Here is a 19,152-nt window from a genome sequence, read left to right as displayed (position 1 = left end):
TCTACAGCAAATTTACACATCTGTGTCTTTCTCTCTGGTTCTTCTTGGCATACTTGTCTACAAACTTACAGACTTTCTGTTTTTCTGTGTGGCTGTGTCTTCACCCAGAGAGGGCTACATGGAGAAGTGTGTTATGAATAACTACTTTGGTATCGGCCTGGATGCCAAGATCTCCCTGGAGTTCAACAACAAGCGAGAGGAGCATCCAGAGAAATGCAGGTGAGACAGTTTCCGAACATCCAGGAATCACTAAGTCAATCTTCCAACAGATGTTCTCTTGAGCTGAGTAGAAAAAACAACATATTTATGCCTTTTTAGTTTACAAAAAAATGAGTTTCTCTTTTCCCATGTACTGTTGATCTCACCCTCTGCACCTTCCTTACACAGAAGTCGTACCAAGAACATGATGTGGTATGGGGTTTTGGGCACTAAGGAACTTCTGCAAAGAACATACAAGAACCTTGAGCAAAAAGTCCAGCTTGAGGTGAGAAAAAGCAGCAACAGGCATTTAAAATCTTCCAAACCGAAACAGATTTTTACCAAAATTGGTAGACCCTGCAGTGACCCAGCGTTCACCATTGGAAAGGCACCATGCTCTGGAAGAAGTGTGTGTTCTTTGTGACTGAGATTGAAGACTTACAGAGCTTGTCTCTCTGGTGTCAGAAGTGAAAACTACTGTGATCGGACCAGTCTGCACTCTTCAGATATGTGCATTGTGACAGTGAGAAACAAATTCTAGGTATCACAGATACAGATACAGTGGTTAGAAATTTAAACTTTGTTTATTTCCTCTCACCTACGCAGGTGATATTAAGTCCTCTTTTAGGGCAACATTACAGCCAAACATAACCAGTACCTACACTGCCTTGACCATATTCAGTAATGCATGTTTTATGCATTGTTCTTTTGGATTTGAAACAGTCCGGAAAGTTGATTAAAGGAGGCAACCAAAGGTGTAATGTTGAAGAAACCTGGTTATTTTGTCTTTCCCAGTGTGACGGCCAGTACATCCCCCTGCCCAGCCTTCAGGGGATTGCAGTGTTGAATATTCCCAGCTACGCGGGTGGAACCAACTTCTGGGGCGGCACCAAGGAGGATGATGTGAGTACATTCACAGTCCATTGGATGTTTACCATAAAACGACCTCAGCGTCATGTTCTATCCGCTTTCATGCCCTTGGTAGGCAACTCAGATCACTTCTACAGAGGAAGAGGGATGTTTTCCTCCTCAGGGAAGAAACTGGCCAGACTCCTGGACCTTTTTTTCCCCTCTATTGTTAACTAATGAATGACAGTGTGGATGCTGGTTTGACATGACCCCACTGGCCTGGAGGAGGGAGTGCTGAAGAGATATGTGTGCTTGTTTGTTTAAGGCTGAGAGCCCAACGGCTGCTGAGCGATTACAGTGTCAGTTTGCACATACACTCGTCAGTGAGGCCCTGTGAAGGACACATGCATACAGTTTTGTGTCTGGTGTTATATAACTGCTACCCTGGAAAGAAGGAAGTAAAGACATGGAGAGAGTACGTAGATTGAAATCGAGGCTTATTCCTTTGCCTTGAATGATTTATAGACAGCTATAGCTGCTATAGCTCAGCTGCTGATCTTGGTTTCTCTGCACACATCCCTGATACAAAAGCTGATGATTTATCGAGCTTCAGTCCTGGATCAGCATCTTCCACTTATTTCCAAATGTGTCCATCTAGTGGCTGAAGCCCCATAACGCAGTTCACAGCCATCTCTTTGCAGTATTTTCTGCAATTTTTCTCTGTTCTCTTATGTGGGTGTTTATTTATTCTTGGTCACTGCTTGCTAGTACAGATAAGTATGAGACTTGTTGGATCTTATCTTTAATTTAATTTTTTAGATTCATTACTTCATTACTTTATTCGTTGGTTTAATATAGAAGACTTCAATCAACATTCTGTCCCACATCAAATGACAATAAATGCAGGTATTCGTTGACTCCAGCTCTGATGAGCATTTATGTAAAGAACAACTTGTTGTCATCAGGGCACTGAGGGTAAAGATGCAACTATCAGCAGTAGGGCTGGGTATCAATCAAATTTTTTTGATACCGGTACCAGTACCAATACCTTCACTTCGATACCGGTTCCTGAACGATACTTTTTTGGATACCAATTTTATAATATCAATTCTAACAAAAAGGAAATTACATTACACATAACAGTACAAATCATCAGTTTTATTTTTCAACTCAGTATTTCAATTTCCCAGAGGGAACCAGAGGGATTAATAAAGTTGTCTATCTATTTTTCCAATGCAAGCAGTTTTCTTACAGAAAAAAATAATAACAAATAATTTCCAGTGCAAAACAGTTGCAAACAGGTAACAGGTTGGTGTCTAATACTTTCCTACATACTGAGGATACTTTTCACTGAGCAGTTTTTCTTCAGAAAGATCAACATGTCTTCTTTCTGCACATATTAAGTTGCAGTAACATTGAGATTACTGCTGGATTTTGCTGAACATTGATTTACCTGTTAAACTGCCACACACTGCTGTCCTCGGTACTCTTGAAGCGGAGTCCAGTGGTGGAGATTTTGAATTATGCCGCTCAGGCTCTGTGGCGCCCACAGGCTGACTTGAATGCTGAGAGAATGATGGTTGCGTTCCGCCCTTCTTGCAGTCAAAGACGGAGCAACTATCTGCTCTAAAATTGATTTTCTGCACGGTCAAATAATTCATTATATTTGTCGTGTTGCTGTCCTTAGCAGCGAGGACATTTTGGCATATATTGCATCATGCACTATTGGCATTAATCTTGGTGAAATGGAGCCATGCTTTTGTCCTCTGTGGCATTGTTTAACCAGTTTGGCGACACACACGCAACTACAGTTCCCAACGCAGATACACGTGAACCCCGTCTGTGGGCATAACGACATTTTCCTACATGCAGCAAAGTGTAACGTTAATACAGCCAATCGAGGGTAGCATGATCAGTTCTTGATCACATGATTAATCTCTGGGTGCCGCAACTTGGCACAGAAAGATGCATGTTTTGATACTCGGTACTACCAAAGCATTTCAGTCGGTGCTTTAAAAGAACTGAAGTTCGGTACCCAGCCCTAATCAGCAGTGGGAAAGGATTTAATGACCTTCACTTAGCAGATGTAGAAAGCTGCTACACCCTAATCTAATGTAAAAAGGCTTTAACAGTGAACATCGTCATCAAAATCTACACGTACAACACAGCACTGCACACACCTCTAATGACTTTCATTTTGATACTGTGCAGATCTTCTGTGCTCCATCATTTGATGATAAGATACTTGAAGTGGTGGCTGTTTTTGGGAGCATGCAGATGGCCGTGTCTAGAGTCATCAAGCTGCAACACCACCGCATAGCACAGGTGAGAGTATGCAGCAGTAACAGCGTGAAGTAAAAAAAATATATACCAGAATCTCTATGCCTGATCTGAGCCTCTGCCTGAATCAGTGTCGAACGGTGAAGATTACCATCCTGGGTGATGAGGGGGTTCCCATTCAGGTGGATGGCGAGGCCTGGATTCAGCCGCCGGGAGTCATCAAGATCCAGCACAAGAACAGAGCACAGATGCTCACCAGAGACCGGGTGAGGAAGATGAGTGGGTCTGGAGATCACAGAAATACAGATGATGGACTTTGATAATCATTGATAATCATGCATGTTTCATTGCTCACCCTTTATCTGCTTTGACTTTTCCTGCAGGCATTTGAAAACACACTGAAGTCTTGGGAGGACAAGTTGAAGTATGATAAGCCTCCTTTGCGGCCTCACCTCTACCCTCAGCAGTCTGTGGATCTGGCCACAGAGGAGGAAGCCACCCTGGTGCAGATGTGTGCCCGAGCTGCAGAGGAGCTCATCACAAGGTAAAGCAGCTTTGTAATGAGTATCAGCTCTAAACTTACAGGCCAACAGGCATTACAGACTTAATCAAGCCCACTAACTGTACTCTATCTAAACACAGGATTTGTGAGGCTGCAAAGACCAACGGGCTTTTAGAGCAGGAGCTGGCTCATGCTGTTAATGCTGCATCTCATGCCATCAACAAAACACACCCGAAGTTCCCAGAGGTGAGCCATCAACACAAACTTGACCACATACTATTGGTTTAAAGTGGCACATGACTGAATTAAGACAAGTTTAAACCAACACCAGCAGTTTCCATCCAGTTAAACAAAAACTGAAGAAAGCTTTTATATTTTTATTTATGCTCACTTCCATCTCTGGTTTGGATAATTTGGTATGGTCAGTAGGTGGCATTATAGGCTACATTACAGGAGGAAAAACTAAACAGAATGCATGTGGAAGATCAGAAACTCATTTTGAAATAATATTTTTTTGATATATGTGTTTTTACATGGTATTTCACAGCTTTTTGATTTACATGTATTGTCACACATGGCATCAGTTTTTATCTGCAGACAGTTTGATTGTTTGTATTAAACCCCAGTTTTAGCTAAAGCTATGCCGTTAAACAGCTTCCAGATCTGTTTTATAAACTATTTGTGCCTCATTCATTGATCACATAGTGTGATATATGGCATCATACTAAATAACTGTTGTGTTCCTTCCCCAGAGCCTGACGAGGAACACAGCTATTGAGGTGGCCAGCACCGTCAAGGCGCTCTACAATGAGACAGAGTCTCTGCTGTTGGGCCGGGTCTCTCTGGTCAGTTCTGAAATGGATCGTTTATCATTCATTGGATCAACAATACAACAGCATTAAGTAATAATGTTTTCTTTTGTATTTACTGTAAGTTGACTTGCTTCCACCACTTGCAGCAACTGGACCCGCCAGAGGAGGAGCAGCTATCCAGTGCCCTGCAGAGTGCAGAATTGGAACTGGGCAAACTAGGAGAAATCCCCTGGCTCTACCACATCCTACAGCCCAACGATGAGGAGGTAAGCAGCTGAAAAATACACACACAAGTGTGATCCATTGTCTTTCACTACTTGCTCACAGTATAACTATATATACGTTTGTGTGTGTGTGTGTGTGTGTGTGTGTGTATACAGTGATGTGAATAAGTAAATGAACATTTATGCATTAACATTTATGCAGATATATATACACAGATTTTAATTTTTCGGGGAAAGACAATCTCCAGGTGAAAGCCATATTTTTCACCTGCTAAGAAATAAAATATACCAGCAAAACCCTCTTTAAATCAATTGTTAATTAAATAACAGGAGAAAACACTATTTTAATTAAAATGTAGGTAAATGGATCACAGAAATTTTGTAAATTCCATCTTCTCACTTTACTTCAAGAGGTTCCATTGATCTTCATCTAAGTTACGACTCTAGACTCTTAATACTGAGTCATCATATCATTTACATGGTGTTCTATAACATAGGCCTACACACAGCTTCCTCCTATCAGCACACTAAAACATTGTGATCAATGTCTGTCTGTTTTATTTATTATTTAAGGGTGCTATCTTGGCCTGGTCACTCTTGAAAAGTAGATTTTACACACCAATGGACTTATTGTTGACTAAATAAATAATTGAATCGGTGAGAGCCTTGGGCTTGTTTTCCTTCAATGATGGTCTTGTTGACAGATAGCGAGAGACAGCATTCATGTTTTTCCTCAGTTCAGTTTAAGTTGCATTCACTGGAGCAAACCCAGCATCACAGAGATGGATGAATATTCAGCTTTGACTTTGATTCAGAATGACAACGGAGATGCATGCTGTGTGTGAGCAGAAACAAAGTCTGTCACTTATCTTAATGTTCCAGGAAGGGTCCCAAATCTCCAGTTTCTACATGAAGCAGTTTAATGATTCTGGCTGCAGTCTTTGTGACGGTCCCAAAAATGTCTAGCAATAATTTTACTCTTAAGTGCAATCCAAACAGTTCACTGTCAGCTCCAGTAACTGCCCTCGTAGTAGTGAAGTGATCGCTGTAAGGTCCCGGCAACAGTCCAGAATTATCATTAATAAAAGCAAATATGTGTTAATATTACCCAATCTTTTTAGAAAATATTTCAGGCTGTGCTCATTTTTGCAGTCTTGAGTGCCGCACACGCTTAGAAAATGAGCACGTTTACTCAAGTGTTTACTATTGCTGCTGGGTGCAGGAGGTAAATATCCACAACTACAGCACCTTACCTCTACATAACAGAGGGGTAGAGCTAACGGAATCATTGGGTTTAGGCCTTAGATGAATATCATATTTAATTTTTCAATCATTGTCATAAAAAACTGTTTAATTCCAAAGTGTTCACATCTGGTGTACTGCTGTTGTGTTGTTCAATGTATGATGGCTCCAGGTAACGAGAGAGTTGAGTAGCTAAATGAAAGGCTATAGGTTGACTGTGCTTATGTACCAGGACCACTCTCTGGGTTACGGCAAGAGGAACAGTCGCAGCAGCATGTTTCGCATAGTGCCCAAGTTCAAGAAGGAGAAGGCTGCCAAGAAGACGAGCCCTCAGTCAGGTAGGACTGTGCCCACTTTGCCCCTCAGCACTGGGCACACAGAGTGTTTAAATCTGCTCAGAATGGGGAATCGGTCAGCGTTTAATGTCAGTCAGTTTGAAGTAACTGAAAACTGACTGTCCCTAAAGTTTACGTGCACAAAAACATATGTGCGTCTGCCATCAAGGTTACACCCTCACCGCCATCACCTTACACGTCATGCATAAAGGTGTTACTGCATTGTGAGTAGAAACACAAAGAATGGGTGTGTGTTTGAGGTGTTACATCCCACAGTCTGAACAAAACCATCAACTTGCATCCCCTCCCCTCCATTCATGCTCCCATCCAGCTGTGAACGTGTCCAAAAGGAACAAAGTCAGGAGAAGAACAAGTCTGTGCAGCGTGGAAAATCCTGAAAGCACTATTTCATGTTAACACAAATAAACCGTAACAAAGTAGTAATCCTTTAAATGAAGCAGAAAGCCAATAACAGATTTCAAGATGACAAGAATGGCACTGAGAACTTAGTGGGTGTATTTTTTCTACATAATAATGAGAAAGTATGAGCCCTTCCTGCTTTGTTGGGCTGAACTTCCTGCAGACCACACAGGCTTCCGCCTCCCTGTATTTCCTACTTCTTCCGTGTGTTCTGACAATGGTCTATGAAATGCATGCCCACCCCCCCACCCCCATCTAAGTCTTTCCCGAACACCACAGGCCTTGTTCTTACCAACTTTTGGCCTTTTCATCGTCCTTCCTCCTCCGCCAGCTGCCGCCACTGCTTTCTCTCCTACCTTCCTCTCTGATGCACTCCCACCTCATAATTTACCACACTTTGTACCCATGTGTGATGCTATGAGTGTGAGGACATATTCACATCTGTGTGAGAAAGAGTGTGTGTGAATGTGGGTGAAGTGCTATGTGCCAGTGGGCGTGGATACCTGTGAGGCGCTCTGAGCCTCTCTCTGCTCTGCTTTGTATGGATGTGTGTGTGCATGTGTGTGTGTGTGTGTGTGTATGCAGTGGAGAGATGGGGCACAGAAGAGGTGGGCATCTGGCTGGAACAGCTGAGTCTGGGGGAGTACAGAGAGACCTTCATCCGGCACGACATCCGAGGGTCGGAGCTGCTGCACTTGGAGAGGAGGGACCTGAAGGTACACACACGTTCTCTCCCACACACACCCTTAGTGAATCTGTGTGAAACCTCTCCTTCAACCCACAATCAGCTCTTTCTTTCTGTGTCCTCTTGGTGTGCCGCGTGCGTCTCTTTTGCCCTGTAACCTGTTAGATGTCTCCCTGTTTTTCCACCTCTCGTGCTGCGCTGCATCGCTCTGCTTGGCTTTTACTGTCTGATGGTTGCTTGGTGAAAAGGACTTACTGTAACCCACTAACACTGTGTATCTGCTTAAGAGAAGGGAAGCCTACTACAGGACAGGGAGGGGCCCAAAGTGAAAGGTCTAGACTGAGCTGGGCTGGTTGTAGATTACCTGAAGTTCAGTGAGGCATCCAGTTTACTTGTGATGTTTATACTGGCTCAATTGGATGAAATTTACTTAAAGTATTGTGCAATAGTTTTGATCCACGCCTCATTTCTTTTGTTTCCAGGCAGACAGATTTCCTTGTAATCTATTAAAGCGGTCTTGAGCAATAGTTCTGTTTCAAAGTTTTTCTTTGGACATTGACTGCTTTTTCACTTATTTTCAGGCAACTCCTTGTACCTGACCATTTTCAGAGGAATGCCTTTTTTGTTGTTTTGTTTGTTAAGCCACTGAGCATTAGCCTCATTCAAGCATAGGTCAAAAATAGGTACCTAACCCAAGGGATGAACCAGTGTTGTGTCTACACACAACAGGCAGCTTAGCAAATAACCAATTTTAAATTGTATCTCACATCTGTATACGTTGTTCCCATTTCTTTAGCTGCATCTACAAAAATAGCCAAAGATAATACAGTTTTGACATAAATAGTATTTTTGCACCAACAAAGTGATTCCTAAAGTGCTATTAGCTGAAAACGTGGCACATTTCAGCATGGTGTGCACTGTGTCCTTGAAAAAATTTGAGTAAACTTGACAAGTGGAGGACAAAAGAAGAAGTGTCAGGCCTAAAAAACTATCTACAGCAAATGAACAGTATCTGCAAGTAATGTCCTCAAGAAATAGGAAATAAAATGACACAGGACCTGAGAGATGCATCTGGACCTTCAGTTGATCCATCTACTGTTAACAAAAGCCTCATCAGAAATGGTCTCCATGGAAGGGTGGCTGCCAAGAAGCCATTCTTAAGGAAGGGAAACCGCGAGAAAAGGCTGAGCTATGCCAAATGACACAAGAAGTGGACTGAAAATCAGTGGCAACAGGTCTTATGGAGGGATGAATCCTCCCCAGAGCCCGGACCTCAACATTATTGAAGCAGTGTGGGATCATCTTGACAGAGAACGGAACAAAAGGCAGCAAACATCCAAAGAAGAGTTTTTGGATGTCCTTCAAGAAGACTGGAGAACTATTCCTGAAGACTACTTAAAGAGATGACAGGAAACCTTGTCTAAGAGGGTTCGTGCTGTGTTGAAGAATAAAGGTGCTCATACCAAATATTGACTTTCAAGCTTCTTAGAACTGTGTTTTTTCATTATGTGCTTATGTATTTACATTTATGTTTGCACACGTCTGAACCTATTTCCCATTTCCCCAGCAATAAAGAAAAGAGGGATGACTCAAGACTTTTGCACAATACTGTAAATTTCTTCTATCTGTGGGACTTTTGTGTGTTTCATTAACTCTGACGTTGTCAGCATATGTTTCCAGGGTGACAAGAACAATGTTTGAAGGATGAGGAAGACATGGGTGCAACTAAAGGGAGCAGCAGACCTATACAGCCTTCATATTACTTCAAAATAAGCTCCCCTTTGAGAAAGAACAAACATTATGTGGCATTTACAGATACCTCCATAAGGAACAAAATCTTTCTTCTACCACAGTATCATTGTGCATGACCTGTTTTGGAGTATTTATAATAAAAGACAGTTTCAGATAATGTCAGCTGTGTAAAAACACCATTAAATGATATTTTAAGTCCTATATAATGGATTTAGTACAAAACATTTTTGGATTTTCTCTCTCATAAAGAGTTTGTCATCAATCATTTGATCAAATGTAAAACTTATTTTGTGATCTATTTGCTAGAACGTCCAAGATGCACAGTTTTTGTATATCTGTGGAACTAAATGACTAAAAGTAAACTAAAAGTCACCTCCTCTGGGAGGAGACCCCGGGGCAGAGTCAGCACATGCTGGAGGGATTATATGCCTCTGGGACCTACCCTAAGATAAGTGGAAGAACAATGAATGGATGGATGGATGCATGGGATTAAAAGACAGATTAGAAGAACACAAATATGAGATTTGTACAGGTTATGTCAATTATGTTATGACCAAACACTACGATCTATATACATTACAGACTGATCATGTTCCCTTTTCCAGTAAAAAAGAAAACAGGCAAATAAAACTCATCCAATCGGTGATCTATGTATGTTTGTGGTCTATGATTATCCAGTTCAATTAGCACTTCAAACAAATCCACACTAAATCCAGGAAGAGCTCGTACACAAACAATATTTTCAAATGAAATAACTGAATCGGTCGGCTTGTTCTGTTTTTTCAGCAATTTCTTTCAAGTAATCTGTGAGGTTGCATGTGTGAGCCTATAACAGTTAAGGTTTCCTTAACTGAGGACATCTTTTAAGGTGTTCTGTTGAATATCATTAACTGGGTCCATCAGTTAATTAGAGAGTAAGCCCTAAGTGTCACACTTAAGAAGGAAACTACAGTGTGTTATCCATCTAGCTCTGGTTTTTAATGAATATACCATAAAATAACAGTTGAGTGGCAACCAAAAGTTTGATTGAAATTCTTGTTATTCTTAATATTTAAATGAGAATAAGTAATTACACAGTAATTAAGTTGAATAAAATTAGTACTGCATTGCTGAACAAAGATTTGAGCATCATTAGAGGTTTGGCCTCTCATGTCTACCAAGGTCTCAGGTATTAGTCAACTTTTTAGAGCTGCGGCTTGTTCACAGACATCTTTAGGAAAGACTAGGTGATACAAATTACACAGATTTATAATTCCCAAACCCCTTCACAACAATCCTTCACAGCAGGCCTTTACCCTCAGAGAGTTTTCAGAGTTTTCAGGCAGCTGTTTTCTTGGTATATAATTTGGTTCAGAAAAGGCATTTAATAGGAACTATAGAGGTCAAGCTGAGGTCTAATATATTAAGAAATCTGTCAAAAAACACTTTTTCTGGTTGCAATAAAGGTAATTCAAAATCCCTCTTTGACTTCCAGAGATTTTTAGTTAGATCAATCAGACTGTGGAGCTGTGGAGTTCCGTTCTGATGTGTAGCCACACCTGTAGGAACAAAACCTACAAAAAGAAGAAAACCTCTTCACCACAGAATCAGCAAATTACCATCTAAACATTGCTGGGACATTGTTTGAAGTACTTTTCAGAGTCTGAATCAGAAACTTTCCTGACAAGCGTATATTTTGTGATCTAAAACAACAACTCTCACGAGTCTTTGCACTAAGCAGAGTGAAACTGTTCTTCATCAGAGTCACAGCTTACCTTGACTCACTTCTACATGTTTACCTTGAACAGCACAAGGTGAAGCTCCTCCTTTAGCATTGAAGTCACAGACTTTGTTCCACACTCTTCACCTTTTTTAGCTGTGCTTGGGTATGAAGTGAAAAGGCCAAACAGAACTTATACTTATCCCACTGTAACGTGCAGTGACTGGAGTGGTTCAGGGGAGGACCCATCTGACCTCACGTGACTACTATATAACATTAACAACAATGGCTGACTACAAATGAAAGGCTTAGTTCTAATATTAAAAAAACAAAGACATCTTGGCCTTTCTGATATCACATCCATATAACCAAAACCAATGTTAATCTAAAAAGCCATGTTGCAAGACAAGTAGATAACTGTCTGATGTCGTATATATTGATTTTTAGGGATCTGTTATAATTCATATTATTTATGCAAAGAATTTTCGGTGAATTTTCGTTTTATTTTATGAGGTGAAATACATGATAATGTATTAGACTAGAATTTGGTTTGAAGACTTTCATGTTAAAAGAAAAAAACAACCAGATAAACAATCAGTGAAGCTGCATCTCTTGTCACTGTTTGAGTGAAATATTTTGTTTTGGTTTCTGTCTCTTTAAGGCTATTTCTAGAAAGGCTCAATGTTTAAACCCATCTATAGCCTTCAATTGATCTGTATCCTTAGAAACATGGCACAATACTATTATATATATATTTTTTTTACCATTCTGTGCCAAACTGCACCGGAGTTGGTGTTCTAGGTAGTTCTGGGTAGTTCAAAAGCAGCATTTTCTGTGGGAGAGAATAACTTTTTTTCATACATCTTAGTCTATTTATTGCTCAGCGAGCCATTTAACACATTAAGGACAGGGGAAAACCTAAAATAGACAAACCTCTTAAAATGTATCACCTTCAAGCTTAGAGTTTGTTCTCTGTGTTAATGTGCTGGTCTTTCTGTTGTTTCGCAGGATCTGGGGATATCGAAAGTGGGTCATATGAAGAGAATTCTCCAGGGAACTAAGGACCTGGCCAAGACCTCTATGGTTGACCTCTAACTGGGGAGCAGAAGCTACTGGAGAGGGGAAACAAACACCCCCTAACATGGGAGACAGCGTTTGAGAGCACCGAAGGTAGTGAGGATGGAAAAAGGTATTCAAGGAGAGCTGGATTTTTATCCCCCTGCACAGAGAGCCTTTGTGATGTTGTGAACAAGGTACATTTGTGTGATTGTTTGTGCTTTGGTGCCATAATAACAGTCGAGAAGGGGGGTGGAAGAGCAAAAGGAAGTCATGGATCCTCACAGCAACAATAACAAAGCCATTTCTTAGTTAATAACCACTCATAGCACACAATCAGGTATGCAACTTACCATTCTGATGACTACTTGTGATAACAGACTAGTAGCAAAGTTAAAACTTCCATGATTGTTTGGTTTCAGTTCAGTTTGGTAGTATGAGCTGCAGATGCATTGAAGCATTAAAGCAACTTTCGGGTTTCCATAGAGATAAAAGATAAACATTAATGTGGAAGTTGGGATGCTGTTGCATGCTGTGCTTGCTCGACTTTTAAGTATCTTTAATTGCATGATTAGTGTCTTGATTTATTGTGTGCAAAATAACACTTGAACAAGTTTTACATGACTTATGAAGTATAATGATGCCATTTGTTACTACTGAAAGCATCCTTTTTGGTCTAAATCAATGTTTTGTTTTTTTCTTTATAGATTTAATTTATTTTGTTTGCATGATATTGATGTGTCAAAGATTTCTGTCAAGTGCCATACTTTCAGTCATTTAGTGTAAAATGTGCTTTATCAATAGACATCACAAGAAGTTTTTGACGAGGTATGAATATATGGAATTAATATCCGTAAGTTGACACATTCTCTGTGGATGTGAAATCAGTACCAAAGTGAATGTCTAATAAAACATGATCATTTTAGGTCCTAGGTCTTACTTCCAGTTAAGGTGGGATAAAGATTAGTTTTACCCAGGGAGAAAGTAAAATTGTTGGTCAGGCGCCAACCTCATATATTGTAGGTTTGTTGAGTTTTTTTAAGGAATACTAAAAAGGCACTTTTCACTTCTTGCTTCATGCAAGTGCAAATCCTCATATCATTATGTAGAATTAACGGTTCACCTCAACTTTGTACCTTTTGGCAATTTGAAACAGTATTTAACACTAGTGCAAATAGCAGTTAGATATCGGATTTGAATATGTAACGGAGCAGTTGATCTGCAGCCTGCATCGCATTGTTCAAGTGCAGCTTTTCTTCTTCAATTTACATGTTGATAGAACACTTTTACCTGTTAGTTTCTTCTAAGACTGGTGGCATTACAGGGTATATTTCTATATGTGATGCTAGGTTTGTACATATATATGCACTGTATATACAGTATATGAGTGTATGCAAACAATGTTTGTGTTGTAGTCTAATGCATCTGTAGTATGCTAACATGGCATGCATTGTCAACAGCTCACACATTTGATCGTGTATATAACAGTTGTGCATTGTTGATTTTGTTCTAATCTCTTGTACATGATAATGCTGTTGTATTCTAATGATGGTGCAATATTTGATCTCTTGTTTTGATAGCTTTCCGACATGACGTCTCTTAGTGAGGAAAAATTACCTTGAACGAGTGTTTTTTTTGTATATGTATAGTCCTCCACGACGTTTGAGGATTTTAAAAGTTAGACCCATAGACAGACTGATTTTTCTTACAGACTCCAAATTTCTTCCAGTGGTTCACTCATTTGTAGTTTTGCTCCTATGTGCTTCCAAGATAAGAATGGGTAGATCAGGCAGACATGACTGTTGTGTTGTTATGTATCACAATGTTTTTGCGTGCATTTGCGTGCATGTACTACAACAGTGACTTATTGTAACTTATCATATCAGCAATTGTATACTTTTAGTTGCAGAGTGATTTCATTGTAGACTTTCCACTTTGCCTTTTTCTTTTAGAGTGAAATGTTTTCTGTTTAGAAGAAGTTTAGAATTCAACAAGAAGTAATGGTTATCATGACAATATTTTAAGTACAACTCCAAAAAGCAAAAAAGGTGAGATAGCATAGAAAATGCTAAGGAAAAAGGTTTCAGGGTTAGGGGTAGGGGTAGGGGTAGGGGTAGGGGTAGGGGTAGGGGTAGGGGTAGGGGTAGGGGTAGGGGTGGGGGTAGGGGTAGGGGTAGGGGTAGGGTTAGGGTTACAACTTTTTATGGCTTTTACTTCATTGCAGGCAGTTTGTGTCCAAAATATTTTTTCCCAATTTTTGCTTTTCAGGCCTGCAACACTTTCCAGAAAAACTTGGGGCAGTAAAGCTATCACCCTTTTGTAACGTTTCCATTCCTTTTCACAGCATTTGAAAGAAGTTTTTGACATTGAAGATACCAAGTGATGAAACATTTCAGGTGTTATTTTTGTACCATTTTTCTTGTTCTTGGGTCAGGACAACAGGCAGGCCAGTCCAGTGCCCTCTTCTTCCTCAGCCGTGCCTTTGTAATGTGTCCAGAATGGGGTTTTACTTTGTCTTATTGGAAAGAAAAACATTAACGTCCCTGGAAAGGTGTGGTCTTGAAGGCAGCATATGTTGCTCTAAAATCTCAGTGAACTTTTCTGCATTAATGCTGCCATCACAGAAGTGGAAATGGGCTTTACAAATGGCACTAATGCAACCCCATACCATCATGTAGCCTGGCTTTTGAACTTATTGATGATAAAAGTCTGAATACTCCTTTTGGTCTTTGGTCTAGAGCACACAGCATCCATTTCTTCCAACAAAGATCTGGAAAACTGATTGCTCCGAACACAATACACCTGTAACAACTCTCCAGCCTGGGCTTGCTCCCCTGTCCTCGACACAATGAAATTCCTCCAAATTCCTTGAATATCCTCCAATCGTTTTTTGAGAAACATTGTAAAACAGTTCAATGATTTACTCAGACATTGCTTGTGAAACTGGAGATTCGCTGACAATTTTTCCTTCTCAAAGACTCAGATTTCTGTACATGCTGCTTTTGTACCAAGTGATTGAAATCACCTGTTTGAGATAACTTCAGTGGTTTACCTCAAAACCCAAATTCTATCAGTTCCATTTTTTTGGAATGTGTTGAAGGTTTAAAATGTAAAAGAAAATGGACATGTCTTAACAAATGAAACAACAAACAAACCTGACGAAACCCCAAATGAAATATCTTGGGGTTATACTGTCTGCAATGACATAAAAGCCAAACTAAGTGTAAGAATAATATTTTTCTAATTTTCATTTTCTATACCATCCCCATTTGTTCTAATTTGGGGTTGTAGATACATAATCAGAGTCTGCGCATAATCATATATTGTCATCTACTATTCCAGAAGAGGGCAATCTAACACATTTCACATTCTAAAGTCCTGTGTTGGAAAACTTCACCTGGAGTTGTTTATGCTGACGATCAGTTCAGTTTAATTAGAGTAGCTCATTGGCATTTGCAAAATAATTAATCAAACTCCAATCAAAGACCAGTTTTTATCTCCCATGTATGCACATGTGCTATTGTTCACCCTGCAGCCAAAGATAGTTGTTAAAAATACAGATTTATAATAAAGAACATTAGAGATTCAGGCCCACTGTATTGCAACTCTTCTACACAGAGGACCATTTAGTCCCCTGCCTTTTATTCATTTAATAGATCAGATTTAACTCCGTGGGTTTAATTGTTGAAGCCTTTCCATCTGCATTCTGTGTATCCAAAGTGTCTGCCAGACCTGAGAGTGCTTAACCTCTCCATACAAAGCGGAAGTCGCCACCTTTCTCCCGAGCTGTGTGTTCCAGTGGTCTGTAAATAATGCTGCAAACTGCCTGGTTTTCAAAACCAACAAAACCCTCACGAGGATATCAAAAAGACCGATTAACACATTGTCTCTGACATAGTTATCAAAGTGATGGGAGAAAAGTGAGTTTCATTTGTTTACATTCTGTTTACAATGGCACAGTTTTAATTTTTAAGAATATATATGTAGCTATAGACAATATTTGCATATTTATTGCCTAAGGTTAAATGATATGATGTATTGTGTTTTCACATTTGGAATATAATGTTACAGTTGTCACCTGTATTACTATCTGGATGATTTTGGTAAAGTAGTTGATCATTTTTATGACTACTATAAGTGACTGTTTTCTGTGCCTTTTTATGGTTAGAATGCATGGTTAACTATTTATTACAATTTGGAGTCACTGAGATGTGTATTTTTGTATTCTGAATAAATAAATGGTTCAGCTTTTGTTGTACATTTTAAGGTGCCTTAAAAAAGGTTACCTATTCATATCTCTCTTCTTCAATAAAACCAAATACATATGTAGTGCGTTTCTGCCTCGCTCCGTTCTTGTTTTGATTTTACCTCGGGGAGAAGGTTTAAGGGGAAAACAATCCTGTCACTTTGTTTGGGGCCACTTAACACTATGTCATTCAATGGGCTGTTCTGATTTCAATACACTGTTACTCCAGTGCCAGCTCATAGTAGAATTAGCCAAACTTTTTTTCTCCACCTACAACGTCAAATGATGCTGCTGTTACTATACTTTATATAATAATATATTAGAAATATGACGTTGATACTCTTTTGTTCTTGCATTTTGCTTTGCTAGTAACCAAGTTTTCAGCAGCAGTTTTATAGCACACTTACGCTAAAAAATGTAACGAGCTGAAAATGTTCAACCAGTGTTTATATCCTGACTAGAAAAAATGACTTTTTCTTTTAGTGTTTTTGAGTTTGTCACGGAGTGCAAGCACTACAACAGAAACCATCACTGCACAAAAACAAACAAAAAAAAACATAAGCATTTCTTCATTTTAGCCTCCATAAATGTAACCAAAACTAAGATAAATGGACCAACAAGGTTTTGATTTGTTCATCAAAAACCATTTAAATTTCCAGTATATTAAAAGAGAAAGGACATACTCTATAAAATCTGGTTCCTAACTGTACTTCATATGAATAACACAGGGCACATTCAGTGTTTATTCAACTAAAACTATGTCAAAATGCAGAAGCTATGTGCAAAAATCATCCTTACCACAACCATATGCCTTAAGAAGGTAAGTAGCAGCCAGGTGCTGCTGATCAAATGCACTTGATTGATTGATTGACTGATCATCAGCAAGTTTGAGCAGAGGACTTGGCAGTTTGCTGATTCAGGTGTGTGAAAGACATCACTAATGACCAACATTATAAAGAGGATTGGGCCGAAATTCCTCCACAACAATGTGAGAAACTGATAAGGTCATACAGAATATGATTACTTCAAGTTATTGCTGCTAAAGGTGGTTTCTACAAGCTGGTGAATCACAGGGTGATTTCTCTCAAACTCTTCCAGAACCATTAGCTGGTGGCTGATTGTGCTGGCTAGATCCTGTGTTGCAGCACTCCATCACTCGGGTAGCAGTTAGCTGTTCTGCTGACAAAGACAAACTTTTAACACACAGCTCAACTACAACTGCTCCTCAATGTCCCATCGCAATCACAACATGCTCAAGTTCTCTGAGTCTTTTTAGTAATGGTTTACTCTGCAGAACTTCCACCATGAAGGCCTGACTCACATTATGTCCTCCAACAGTACCTACTGACTGTTGATTCCTAATTCATTGCAGATGTGGCAAACCAAAGGCTGAACAATGAGTCCTCAGACATTTGAAGGTCTCTTTTAATGACTACAGCCATTAGAATTTTTCTCCAAATCCTCTTCTCTGATGGAACTTTTCCCCACTCTTCTCTCATTACTCTTTAAGTCATGACGCAGGTCCACCCATTTATTCTGCTTTCCGACTTTGAATTCTCTCTGATCAACTCTGTTTATCTGATCTTTTCTCAGCCTGTCGAATCCCTTGCACCTGATTTTCATCTTCATCACTGAATGAGTGATGAATGAGTCATCTGAACTTTTTCTCATCTCCAGGAAGCTAAAAACCCACAAGTGATCTGTTTAAGTTTAAAATGTTGTGGCTATCAAAGTGCCTGCAGTAAGCACAACTTTCAGGATGAGCAGATTGTATGTTCAAACAAACGGAGGGAACATTTTTCTGAGACAAATCAAAGACAGATGTGATCTACAAAATCTCTTTTCCAGGAAAGTTGGGAAATTTTCTGAAATGTCATGTAAGCTGTTAACTATTTTAAACATTTAACGGACACATGTACATCAAATAATATTCCAGTGTTTTCAAGACATGTAGAAAATATAAACAAATCTAGAATTTGATGCAGCAATGCACATGAAATTCTGGAGGAGGCAGAAATAAAAAAGACAGAACCTTTTATAGAATACACACCATTGTGGAAGATTTTACAATCAACAGATTAAATGGTGACACATGAGGTTGTCAGGGTCAGGTATAAATGGAACATCCACCAAAGATTTACTCTTTTCAAGCAAGGATGGACATGACTCAACACTTTGTGCCATACTCTATCAGATAATCATTAATAAGTAAAATAAAAAAAACAGATATATTTCTCAAAGCAAAACTTTGGTCATTAAAAATCTGTAGAGCAGAATATTGTGGAAAGATTCAGGAAGTCTGGGGAAATTTCAGAATATAAAGGCCAAGTATAGAAGCCCCTGTTGGATGAGCCTGTGAGCCCTCAGGCAGCACTGCATGAGAATCCATCATGCCACCATGATCAGTACAGCCACATTGGCTCATGAGTACCTTGGAACCCTATTTTTACTCAAAAAAGTCCACCGCTGCATCCAGAAATATAATCTGAAACTGTATTACATAAGGAGGAGACCTGGCCAAGTTTTCTGGACACAAGCTCATCTCAGATGGACAGAAAGACAGTGGACACGTGCTCTGTGGTCAGATGAGTCCACTTTTCTGCTGCTTTTGGGAAAAAAACAGACATCAGCTTTGACATAACAAAGATGAGAAGGATCATCCAGGTTGTTAGCAGAGAAAGGTGCAAAAACCAGCGTCTGTGACGGTATGGGGGTGAATCAGTGTCCAAGGCATGGATGACTCAATTTATGAAGGTATCATTGATGCTGAGAATAAAACATTTTCAGAGCAAACAAGGCATTCTGCATATATAGCAAATTTACGGAAAATTCGGTGAAAATGTAATCATCTC

General features: G+C 39.6%; 1 protein-coding gene across 8 annotated transcripts in view; it reads left to right on the top strand.

Moving 5' to 3' along the window:
* The window catches only part of dgkh (diacylglycerol kinase, eta), a 63,601-nt gene extending 49,455 nt beyond the window's left edge, over positions 1–14,146 (top strand). For 4 of the 8 annotated variants that reach the window (XM_072397356.1, XM_072397355.1, XM_072397358.1 and 1 more), the window contains 12 exons: positions 109–219; positions 388–484; positions 994–1,101; positions 3,259–3,372; positions 3,459–3,593; positions 3,711–3,871; positions 3,970–4,075; positions 4,582–4,674; positions 4,788–4,907; positions 6,340–6,445; positions 7,448–7,578; positions 12,007–14,146. In XM_072397356.1, the coding sequence (XP_072253457.1) occupies positions 109–219; positions 388–484; positions 994–1,101; positions 3,259–3,372; positions 3,459–3,593; positions 3,711–3,871; positions 3,970–4,075; positions 4,582–4,674; positions 4,788–4,907; positions 6,340–6,445; positions 7,448–7,578; positions 12,007–12,093 (1,369 nt within the window). In that variant the 3' untranslated portion in view covers positions 12,094–14,146. Of the gene's footprint in view, positions 1–108; positions 220–387; positions 485–993; positions 1,102–3,258; positions 3,373–3,458; positions 3,594–3,710; positions 3,872–3,969; positions 4,076–4,581; positions 4,675–4,787; positions 4,908–6,317; positions 6,446–7,447; positions 7,579–12,006 lie in introns of all 8 variants that reach the window. The other 4 variants (XM_072397359.1, XM_072397362.1, XM_072397357.1 and 1 more) reach the window with 3 other exon arrangements.
* The last annotated feature ends 5,006 nt before the right edge of the window (positions 14,147–19,152 follow it).

Source organism: Leuresthes tenuis, unplaced genomic scaffold (assembly GCF_036924035.1).
Source record: "Leuresthes tenuis unplaced genomic scaffold, fLeuTen1.0.hap1 SCAF_12, whole genome shotgun sequence".
Classification (NCBI taxonomy): domain Eukaryota; kingdom Metazoa; phylum Chordata; class Actinopteri; order Atheriniformes; family Atherinopsidae; genus Leuresthes; species Leuresthes tenuis.
The sequence above is the reverse complement of the archived record's forward strand: the minus strand, read 5'-3'. Positions and strand labels throughout refer to the sequence as shown.